General features: G+C 59.4%; 1 protein-coding gene across 9 annotated transcripts; it reads left to right on the forward strand.

Moving 5' to 3' along the window:
* Positions 1–24: 24 nt before the first annotated feature.
* Positions 25–11310, forward strand: MTSS2 (MTSS I-BAR domain containing 2). 9 transcript variants are annotated; one of them, XM_041458902.1, is made up of 15 exons: positions 25–153; positions 3755–3816; positions 3922–3995; positions 5764–5848; positions 6031–6122; positions 6207–6281; positions 6539–6547; positions 6997–7154; positions 7235–7342; positions 7418–7515; positions 8020–8227; positions 8961–9035; positions 9251–9427; positions 9519–9687; positions 10374–11310. In XM_041458902.1, the coding sequence occupies exons 1-15, from the start codon at positions 85–87 to the stop codon at positions 11144–11146; spliced, it is 2232 nt and encodes a 743-aa protein (XP_041314836.1). In that variant the 5' UTR covers positions 25–84; the 3' UTR covers positions 11147–11310. The 9 variants fall into 9 exon arrangements, with proteins under 9 accessions (XP_041314836.1, XP_041314840.1, XP_041314834.1 ...); XM_041458906.1 differs by having other exon boundaries at positions 8101–8227; XM_041458900.1 differs by having other exon boundaries at positions 8017–8227; positions 10374–11309.
* Positions 11311–11617: the final 307 nt, after the last annotated feature.

Consider the following 11617-nt stretch of genomic DNA (forward strand, 5'->3'; position numbering starts at 1 on the left):
CCGCCCCCCGCCGCCGCTGAGCCTGGCCCGCCGCCGCGGCCTCCCCCGGCGGCGCCGCCCGCCCCGGGCTGCCGCAGCGCCGCGATGGAGACGGCGGAGAAGGAGTGCGGAGCCCTTGGCGGCCTCTTCCAAGCCATCATCAACGACATGAAGGTAGGGGATCCCCCCCCCCGCGCCCCGGTTTTGCTGTCGTGACAGCGCTCCCCCCGCACCATCCCCCCAGCACCCGCTGCCCCAGGCAGCCCCCGCGCTGCCGCCGGTGCCCGTCCCGCGGTGGGTACCGGGGCTCTGCTGCCCAGCCGCGAGATGGGGATTGGAACCCCGCATCGGGTGTCGGAGCCCGAACATCAGCCCCACAGCGAGTGTCGGGGTCCCACATCGGCTGTCAGAGCCCGGCACGGATTCCCAGAGCCCCACATCAGCCCCTTACTGGGCATCGGAGCTCTGTGTTGGGCATCGGAGCCCTGGAGATCGCAGCCCTCCATCATCTCTGTATCTAGCGTTGGATATTGGAGCTCCATCCTGGGGATTGCAGCCCCACATCATCCCCAGATCCATCACTGGCTATCGGAGCCCCGTTCTGGGTGTTGCAGCCCTGTTATCCTTCACTGGGTATCAGAGCACCATGTCGAGCGTCAAGGTCTCACACTGGGTGTCAGAGGGTGGCACTGGGTGCCGGAGCCCCACATCAACCCCATAATATGCATGGGAGCCCTGCACTGGGCATTGGAGCCCATACTGGAGATCCTAGCTCCATATCAGCCCTGTATCCATCCCCAGGTGCCCGAGCCCCTTGTTGGGTGACACGGACCAGGCATCACTGCCCCTCGCCAGGTACCACTGGCCCCACACCGGGCATTGCCACCCACTTCAGGCATCATGTTGTCCCTGCCCCCCCTGCCCCATGCCCAGCCTGGATTTCTGTCAGACCCATTGGGGCTGACACCAGTGGAACAAAAAGGTCCCCTAGCTCCTTGATCCCATTTCCTAACCCGGGAAGAGGATATTGCCTCCACCCTCCCTGGGAGCAGGATCGGGCCATGTTTAAAAAAACCTTTTTGTTTGTTTGTTTTCATTTCAAAAAAATAAACTAAAAATGCTGGGGGGCATTTCTGATCAGAGGCTGAGTAGGGAGGAGGGGACCAGCCATATTTCTTCATCTCGGGGAACCAAAATTCCCACAGCCAGCTCCAGTGCTGGGGTTTAGCCCTAGTCATTTTTGGGAGGCAAACGCTCTCTTCCTCCTCCTCCTCCTCCTCCTCTTCCTCTCTTCATGCTGCAGACCCGTCCAGACAATGCTGTCATTGCCAAAGCAGGGGAGAGGGGATAAAAAAAAAATAAAAGCCTTGCTGGGAAGGAGATTAACCCCTTCGAGGGGCAGTGGTGGCTCTGCAGCCGGACTCCGGCTCAGGGCTGGCAGAAAAGCTCCAGGGAAAAAATCCCAACTCTCCCCAGGGCAGAGGGATCCAGGGTTGGTGCAAAACTAAGCTGGGATGATCAGCTCCCTCTCCCAAACGCCTTCACCCCAGGCAGCCCAGCTGAGTCCCGCACTCCCAGGGGGGAGGTGGGGGCAGCCCCTGCCTCAGTTTCCCCATTCCCCTGCTGAGGCTTCAGAGGAGATAAGCCAGCCCAGAGCTGTCACCTCCCAGGGACATGCCCAGCACCATCCGGATGCGGTTGGACTGGGAACCCCTCACCCGAGGAGACTGGGATGGAGTCAGTTTCATGTCATTCGAAGGTAGAAAAGATTAAAGAAAAATGACGAAAAAGGAGGAAAACCCCACCACACTGCAGATGGGCCTCAGCTTGTGCCCTGCACAGTGTGCCAGTGGCACCTAAGGGTGTGCTGTCCCCATCTCCCAGCCATGTGGGTGTCCTGGCATGGGCACTGGGGGACAAGTAACTCTCTGCCTGAAGAACTGCTGGCATTGAAGGGCAGTGATGTGCTTATGGTCCTATGTCTGGGTCCCCTGTGCTGGTCACAGAGCAAAGGGACCTTATTTTGGTGGTGGATGGCTATTCCAGCACCCCTTGGCCTGTGGTGGGGAGAATTTGTTTGTTGGTGACAGTCCCTAAGCTGGCTTCATTCCTGTTGCCTCTCCTTGTGTGCTCAGTGTCCCTGAGTGACCTTGGCATGTCCTTGTGCCCATTGTCCTCTTCCCCATCCTCCTCATGCCTGGCATCACAGGGGTTTGGGGGCATCACACCCTGCTCCCTTCTACAGGGGAGCCTCACTTGCCCTGCCCAGGGTGGCCAAGGAAGGTGGCCCAGAGCCAGTGGCCCAGGAATGGTGGCCCAGTCCTCTGGCAATGACAGTCCCTGGGGACCCACAATGAGGGAATCACTGCCACAAGTGTTAAGTGGCACCCTCAAACACTTTCTTTGCTGACTCATGAGGAAATAGGGGCTTTCAGGGTCCCAGAAAATGCTGGGCTGGTCTCATGCCCCCTCAGTGCAAACTTGTCCCCAAAGCTGCCACCAAGCCATAGTGCCCAGGGGGATGTGTGGCAATGTACACGTCCCAGCCTGGTGGCTGCCCTAGAGGAGTTTACAGATGCTTGTCACTGCCATCGGATGGTGACACCAGGATAGCACCTGGATTTTGTCACTGGGACAACAGGACCAGGATTGACCTTGCTAGGATAGCAGCACCAGCATGGCTTCACCAGGATGATGACACCAGGACTGGTCCTACTGGAATGGCTTTGCTGGGATAGTAACACTGGGACCAGCTTCACTGGAACAGCATTGGAATGGCCTTGCCAGGATGGTGGCACCTGGATAGCTTCACTGGAATGATGGCACCGGTACTGGCCATGCAAGGTGACACTGGGATGGCCTTGTCAAGACAGCACCAGGATTAATCTCACCAGGACAACATGGACTGGCCTTGCTGGGATGGTGACACTGGGATAGCCTGGCTGTATGGTGGATCAGGATCAGCCTTGTTGTGATGGCACCAGGATGGCCTTGCTGGGATGGCACTGCAGCTGGCATTACTGGGAGAGTCCTCACTGGAATGGCACCAGCATGGTCTACTGGGACTGGCTTCACTGGGAAACAGTGGCACTGAGATGGCCTTGCTGGGATGGTGGCAGCAGCACAGCCCTGGGATGGCCTCACTGGGATGGTGGCACTGGGACTGCCCTGAGATGACTTCACTGGAATGGTTGCACCAGGACAGCCCTGGAATAGCCTTGCCACAAGGGCAGTGGGAATGGCCTTGCACAGATGGCCTTGCCAGCAGTGGCCTCATTGGCACAGCACTGGGGTGGCCTCCCAAGCACCTGTGCCCTGTCCCTGTCCCCATACAACTGCCCCATTCAGGGTTTCAGGGACCCCAACCTGCCCTGTCGGTCCTTGGGCTCAGGGGAGGGGAGGACTGGGGCTCCTGGCTGTGCGATTGGAGCTCTCTGTGAGGTGGGTTTGGCCACCAGTGCTTTGGAGGGAAGCTACAGCTGGGGGTGTCTCCTCTGCTGCTGGCCAGAGTCTTAAAGATTCTTCATTTCATGCCCTCAATGAGGAAGAAATCACTCAAATCCTGAGGTCTCCATGATCTATAAGTTTGGGTGGCCAGACTGGAAAGAGAAAAAATCAGGAGGGAAAAGAGTTGTGTTCAGCCTTTATTAGCCATCAGAGAAGCTACTGAGCTGCCCTGTCTCTCTGCACCAGTGAAGGAGGGACCTGCCCTGTCTGGGGAAGCAGTGCAGGGGTGAGGGTCCCTGTCTCTCACCATCGCCCTTCCTCCTTGCAGAGCTCCTACCCCATATGGGAGGATTTCAACTCGAAGGCCACCAAGCTGCACTCCCAGCTCAGGTGAGTGGCCAAAGGTGGGGTGGGACATGGGGGACCCCCCTCCTCGTTGGCACATCCCAGGTGTCCCACACCCACTGAGCTCCCCCCTCGCTCTCTCTGCCTCAGGACCACGGTGCTGGCCGCAGTTGCCTTCCTGGATGCCTTCCAGAAAGTGGCCGACATGGCCACCAACACCCGAGGTAGGGTCCTCTCTCCTGGGGGTGGGCCCAGGCTTGTCTGGGCAGGGGGACGGTGGTGAGTGTCCCCTGTGGGGTGTCCCCTGCCCACATTTCTGGGGTAGACTTCAAGCAGCAGCTTCACCATCCACAGAGAGATGTCCTTGATGCTCCCACACCAAGGTGGAGCATTCCCTGGGAAGCAGCGTTGAAAGGATGGCGTGGGGAGGGGGAAGGTGGTGGGCACCCATGTGGGTGCTGCTCCTCACCACCCATGGGTGCTTAGCCACATTTTCTGGTGGGGCTGGGACATTCAGGGTGGCTCAGCCCCACGTCAGGGTCTCCTGCATCCATCTCAGCCCCCTGGGATGCAGAGTCCACCTTCCTTGTCCCTGGCACCCATCTGGGAAGTTCCCAGGGGGGTCCCGGCTGCTCCAGAGGTCTCCAGGGAAGGGGATTTAGTTAGAGGGAGATTCAGGAGTCCGAGCTTCACTGTTTTGGGGACAAACCCTAACTCACCAGGGAGGTGACTCAAGAGCCAAGGCTGCATGTGGGGTCCCCCATACTGTTGGGGAGTGAGGGGGAAGGATCCCCGGACCCTCTGCGGGTGCCTGCTGGCAACGAGGAGCCACTTCCCACCGCTTGGCTTCTGCCAAGCAGATGGTCCCGGGCTGGTTCGCAGACTGGCGGCATCCAGGCCATCTGGAGCCACGCAAGGAGGAGGAGGAGGAGGAGGTGGAGGCAGCAGCTTGAGCCAGGATCAGCTTTGCCTCCAAACCCACTAGCCCACTGCACCAGGGGGATTAGGGCTTCTCCAGCTCCCTGTCAGCCCGGGCAGTCAAAGCAAGGAGGAGGCACAGGAGCAATGCCAGGGACAGCTGGGGACCAGCACCACAGGAGTCAGTGTCACCCTGTAGTGCTGCTATACCTGCACGGCTTTTTGGGAGGGTGGGCAGCAGAGCAGCAGCATGGGGAAACTGAGGCACTGGGTGGGGGCTGGCTGCTGGCCTTGCACACAGTGCATGAGAATCGGATTAGAAGCAGCAGGAGCTGGGATAAGAGCATTAGGAGCTGGATTAGGAGACTACCCCAGTGTAGGAGAAGGCCGTGGCCCATGGGTTCCCCTATTTCCATAGCACCGGGAGACTGAGGGACATCCAAAACTTCTGTAAAGGGGTGGGAGGTTTTTTTGGAGGCTTTTTTAGTGGAGAGAAAGGCTGAATGTCACTCCTTAGTTTGCATCCAAGATTTTTGATTTCCGTTTTCCGTGGGAATTGCCAGCAGCACTGCCACCACGTGGCCATCCTTGGGCTTCAGCGTTTCACCTGAAAAGGATGTTCCTGCTATCTGCTGCTGGCAAATATCCCCCCGAGGAGTTTGGACTCCCTTTTTATCCACTCGGGATTGTGTCTGGAGGTGTGGGACAGAGCTGACTGCCTGGAACTAAGCCAGAGTACCTCATTGCTTCCCTGCCACCCCCCCAGCACCAAATTTAAGACAAACCAGGAAAAAATGGGAGCGGGTTCTAATTTCAAAGCCTCCAGAAGAGATATTTAGTGTTTCACGTATTAGTTAGTGGATTATTATTTATTCATTTATTTATTTTGTGGATTTATCATGGGGAAAAAGCAAGCCACCTCCTTCCTAAAGTGTCCCCAGTGCCCAGTGCATCCCAGCACTGATTGACCCTGTCACGAGCCACCCTCCTCCCACTGTACAAACTGGGCTGGGACTGGTGTGGGGGTGTTGGGGGTGTCCCTGCCCCTTGTCAGCAGCACTTTGTCCCCACCAGGTGCCACGAGGGACATCGGCTCGGCGCTGACCCGGATGTGCATGCGGCACCGCAGCATCGAGGCCAAGCTCCGGCAGTTCACCAAGTAAGTGGGACCAGGATCAGCTTTGCCTCCAAACCCACGGGTGTCGGTGACACGGCCTGGCCAGGCTGGTTCCCTCGCTGAAGAAGGGGATGCTGGCTGCTGGCTGGGCATGGCACAGGGGAATGGCTCCCCCCTGGCTCCGGCGCTCTCCCACACTCTCTGCTTCTCTCTCCCTGCTCCAGTGCCCTCATGGAGAGCCTGATAAACCCTTTGCAGGACAGGATTGAGGACTGGAAGAAAACTGCCAATCAGCTGGACAAGGACCACGCGAAAGGTACGAGGGGGGCAGGACGGATCCGTGCAGGGTGGCTGCGCTGCTGGGCAGGGGTCCCCTCTGACAGCACTTCTGCACCCCCAGAGTACAAGCGAGCACGCCATGAGATCAAGAAGAAGTCCTCTGACACCCTCAAGCTCCAGAAAAAGGCTCGCAAAGGTGAGAGGGGGTCTCTTGGGGGGTGCTCCCACCAGCCCCTCTGCAGCACCCCCAGCCAGGGCCGGTACCCCGGCTGTGGCACTGCCAACAGGGGGGTGGGCACTAGGGGGGTCCTGCTGCCCCCCTGTAGAAAGGGAGGTGCCAGCACGGCCCCGGGAGTGGCGGGGAGGCGGGGCATGCGCCCCGGCCTTCGGCCTCTTTTCACACGTTTTCTCTGTCTCCTTCTCTCTTCCCTCCCCTCCACATCCTTCCTGTAGAGCTACTTGGTAAGTGAACCGCTGCCCCCCACCACCGGCCCCCTCTCTGCTTCCTCATCTACTCCCCCCAGTCTCCCCAGCCTCTGTCTGTCTGTCCGTCCATCCATCCGCTCCCTGTTCCCACCCTCACCCTGCTTTTAGCTTAGCTTAGCCTGCACCCCATGTCCTGAGGCGATGTCAGACTCACTGTGTGGCAGCCCAAGGGGTCCTCAGGTCCCAAGTGCCAGGGATGGGGATGGGGTGACAGAAAAGCCCCCTGCCCAGGGCTGCTGTGGGGTGAGGGTGCTCCTGGACCTTCCAGGGAATGGGCAGAGTGGGAGACCTGTGGTATGTGCTGGAGTGTGAGGATGGGGTGATGTCCCCAAGCTGGGGGAATGGCCTTGGCTTGGCAGTGGCACCGCCATCAGACTGGGGAGGGTGTCAGGGGAGCCCAGTGCTGACAGTGCCCCATCTCTCAGGGAAGGGGGACCTGCAGCCCCAGCTGGACAACGCGCTGCAGGATGTCAATGACATGTACCTGCTGCTGGAGGAGACGGAGAAGCAGGCGGTCCGCAAAGCCCTCATCGAGGAGCGGGGCCGCTTCTGCACCTTCATCACCTTCCTGCAGCCCGTGGTGGTGAGTGCTGGGGGCTGGGAGGGTCGAGGGTGGTTCCTTCTGCCCAGTGGGTGCTGATGCTCTCTCTTATCTGTCCTCAGAACGGGGAGCTCACCATGCTGGGAGAGATCACCCACCTGCAGGGCATCATCGAGGATCTGGTGGTGCTCACCGCTGAGCCACACAAGTTGCCCCCCGCCAGTGAGCAGGTCAGTAGGGGCGAGCCAGGGGTCAGGGGAGCAGGGGCCATCTTTGGGGGGACTGAGACCCCATCTTTCCTGCAGGTGATCAAGGACCTGAAGGGCTCTGACTACAGCTGGTCCTACCAGACGCCCCCATCCTCACCCAGCAGCTCCAGCTCTCGCAAGTCCAGCATGTGCAGGTATGGTGAGGTGGGCTCCACATCCAACCACAGCCAGGAAATCCAGCCCTCTTCGTTAACCTCAGTGGGTTAATGATGCTTACGGCCTTTGGGGATGCTCACAAGGTGCATGTCCACCTTCTCATGTCCGTATGGGCAGGTGGCTCCCATTATTATGGAGGAGTTGGTTTGGCACACTGGGCAGGGCTGGTGGACCTATGGGGCAGGATGGGGGCCCGACACATGCCCTGTCCTGGGGTCTGGGGATGATGTGTGCTGTGCATGGGTGTCTGGGGGCAAGCATACCACCTCTGTCATGTCCCCCAGCCTGTTCCCTGCCGCAGGGCCACCCCAGAAGGCAAAGGGACACCCCCAGGATGACTACATGCCTCAGTTTCCCCATGTTGGGATGTGTGGCAGGGCGCTGGCCATCCTGCCACCTCCGAACCTTTGTCTTAAATTCTCTTTTCCTTCCTTTGTCCTCCCCACCGGCGTGTCCCCGTCCCCCCGGCGCCCCCCCAGCAGCGTTAGCAGTGCCAAGGGTGGCATGGCGTGGCCCGGCGGGGCTCAGACCTGCTCACCCAGTTCCACCTATCGCTACCGCAGCCTGGCGCAGCCCCCCGCCGCCGCCACCCGCCTCTCCAGCGTCTCTTCCCACGACTCCGGCTTCATCTCCCAGGACGCCGCTTATTCCAAACCGCCTTCCCCCATGCCCTCGGACATCACCAGCCAGGTACAGGGAGGGTGGTCCGTGCTGCCAACCTCCATGCCTCCGTTTCCCCTTCCATAGAATGGGTGGGTGGTGATGGGTGCAACGCAACGGTCCAGTGCAGAGGTGATGAGACCCACCCTCAGAACTATTTCCATCTGTGTTGGCACGACGGGATATAAATATTGGGAATATTGAGGGTGCCTGCCATAATTGTGGGCATCCTGGGCCACACGGCAGAGAAACCCTATCAATTAATTCCTCCAGGGATGAGGCACAGATATCCCTCTCCCTGTGCCAGGAGAACAAGGTGTTTCCCAATCACCACAGCCCCATAATACCCAGTTTGTGCCCCCCTCCAGGCAGCATGAAGCAAAGCTTCCCCTTCATGCTGCACCATCCCCAGTGCCAAGGATGCTTCAGGATCCCCAGGGAGTTGCCATTCCTGTCTGTCCATGCTAACCTGGCATCACCAACCCAGCAAGGTCCCCGCTCCCCAAAATACCTCTTGACTCTGCATGGCTTGGGGTGAGAAGGGGGAAGGGTTGGGGCAGTGCATCATCCCAGTTCTTGACCCTACTGCCAAGGTCACATCCTGCTCGCCATCCTGCAGCCACAGCCAGAGGGGAGGAGGGCTGGGGGCCTCGCTCAGCCAGGGAGCTGTGGGTGCTGCTCTAACCGGGGTCATGGCTCTGGCTTTGCTTGCTAACTGCCTCTTCTCTCACCTTCCGGCTCTCGGCTCGTCACGGCACAGCAGAAGTCCTCCAGCTCGGCGTCCTCAGAGGCATCCGAAACCTGCCAGTCAGTTAGCGAGTGCAGCTCCCCCACCTCGGTTAGTCCTTGCCGTCCCACCAGGGTTCCATTTCACACGTGGTTCCCCCTCACTTCACGGGTTCAGCCCCCAGACCCTCCCCTCCCTTCCCGCATGGGGCAGAGCATCCTGAGCAGCACCCGTGGCTTGACTCGGGGGACATCAGCTTGAGACTTCCTGCCACACTCCCGGTCACAGTTGTCACCAGCATGAACCACATGCCTTGCCCGTTGCAGGACTGGTCCAAGGCCAGCCCCTATGACCAGCCGGTGGTCCCTACCCTGCAGCGGCGCAAGGACCGCGTGGAGCACCTGCGGGAAGCCGAGATGGGCTCTCCTGCTGGGGGGTACCCGGGCATCGGAGGCGAGGACGCTCCCAGGCCCCGGATGTCACCGGCTACAATTGCTGCCAAGGTACCAGCTGTGGCAGGGAGGGCACAGAGGTGAGGGCTCCTGGGGACTCCCAGAGGAGGAAGCAGGGTGCTGACAGTGCCCTTTGCCCCAGCAGCATGGGGAGGAGGTGTCCCCCGCCGCCAGCGACCTGGCCATGGTCTTGACCCGTGGGCTGAGCTTGGAGCACCAGAAGAGCAGCCGGGACTCGCTGCAGTACTCCAGTGGCTACAGCACGCAGACCACCACCCCCTCCTGCTCTGAGGACACCATCCCTTCCCAAGGTACCGGCACCGGGGATACCTGGGACCACCTGAAATGGCACTTAGAGTGGGGAAGGTCACAACAGAGGTTTTGGTGATCCTGGGGCACAGCTGTGTGCTCTGGGTGTCAGAGCATCAGGCTACAGTCATACTGTGTAGGGGCTGGTGCAACAAATAACCACAGCTTTTCCTGGTTATTTGGGTGTTAGCTGGGGCTCAGTGGGTGCAGTTGTGCCAGGAAGTGCCATGACAGGTGATGTGGTGATGTGTCTGCACAGAGGTTGAGTACAGGTGGAGATAGTGGTAGATGGTAGGTGATGGCAACAGAGTCTGTAGTTGGAGATCAAATAACCACATCTGTTATGATGTTGGCATGATGATGGCTGAGCCAGTTATGAGCATGTGGTGGTGACAGTGGAGATTGGCTGTGATTGGGATGGTTGTGATGATGGCAGTTGGGTTTGGCTGTGATTTCAGTGTGATGGCTGGGGTGACTGTGCTTTCCCTCCGGTGGTGATGTTTGTGTTTGATGGTGAGCGTGTTGTGCCAGCAATGATTGGGACAGTAGTGGTTGTATGACGATCACGGTAGTTGAATTTGGTTGTTGTTGTGCTGTGCTGGAAGTGGCTGGGGCTGGCTTAATGACATGGCTGAGCTTGGCTACCTGCTGCCCCCCAGCCACACTGATGGTGCTGCTCCCTCCCCAGGCTCCGACTACGACTGCTACTCGGTGAACGGCGACGTGGAGTGTGACCCCCAGAGTGATTTTGACAAGTCCTCCACCATCCCACGCAACAGCAACATCGCCCAGAACTACCGGCGGATGATCCAGACCAAGCGTCCCGCCTCCACCGCCGGGCTGCCCAGCGGCACCAACCTGCCGGCCGGCACCACCCCGGGGGTGGCCACCATCCGCCGCACGCCCTCCACCAAGCCCTCGGTCCGCCGCACGCTCTCCAACGCCGGCCCCATCCCCATCCGACCCCCCATCGTCCCCGTGAAGACCCCCACGGTGCCCGACTCCCCTGGCTATGCCGGCCCTACACGGGTGGGCAGCGAGGAGTGCGTCTTCTATGCTGATGATGCCTCTCCGAACCCCCTGGATTTTGCCAAAGCTTCGCCCAAGCGGCTGAGCCTTCCCAACACCGCCTGGGGTGGCGGTGCCATGGAGATCTCTGTCTACCCCGGGGCCGGCCAGCACCTCTCCGCTGAGGAAGAGGAGGACCAACAGTTGGCTGCCAACCGGCACAGTTTGGTGGAGAAGATTGGGGAGCTGGTGGCCGGCGCCCACGCCCTGGGGGAAGGCCAGTTCCCCTTCCCCACCGCCCTCGTGGGGTCCGGCCCCAGCGAGGAGACCCCCGCGCCGCCCCCCGCGGCCTCCATGGACCCCCCGGCCGAAGACATGCTGGTGGCCATCCGGCGCGGGGTGCGCCTGCGCAGGACCGTCACCAATGACAGGTCGGCCCCGCGGATATCGTGATGATGCCCCGTGCCCGCCGTGGCCCATGGACCCCGGGGACAGCCCTGCCTCCCCAGGAGCCCCCACCCGCCGGCACCCGCTGCCCTCCCCTCCTGGTGCCCCCTGCTTCCTGCCCCTCTGTCTCCTCCTGCCCTGCCCTCCCTGCATCCCTCCTTCACTTGCTCTCTCTTTGGTCCTCTTTCTCCTCTTTTTCTCCCCTTCTTTTTCCTATTTTTTCTGCTTTTTTTCCTTTGGCTTTTTTCTTCTGTTCTTGTATGTCACTTTTCCTTCTCTTTTCTTATTTTCTTCATTTTCCCATTTTTCTCCTTTTCCTCTTCTTGTCCTCTTTTTCTTTTCCTTTCTTTTTAACACTTTCTTTTCCTTTCTTTTTAACACTTTTTTCCCTTTTCTTTTTAACTCTTTTTCTTTTCATTTCTTTTTCACTCTTTTTCTCCTCCCTTCTATTTTCCTCTTTTTTTTTCCTTTCCTTTT

Source organism: Pyrgilauda ruficollis, unplaced genomic scaffold (assembly GCF_017590135.1).
Source record: "Pyrgilauda ruficollis isolate IOZ18807 unplaced genomic scaffold, ASM1759013v1 scaffold13, whole genome shotgun sequence".
NCBI classification, from domain to species: domain Eukaryota; kingdom Metazoa; phylum Chordata; class Aves; order Passeriformes; family Passeridae; genus Pyrgilauda; species Pyrgilauda ruficollis.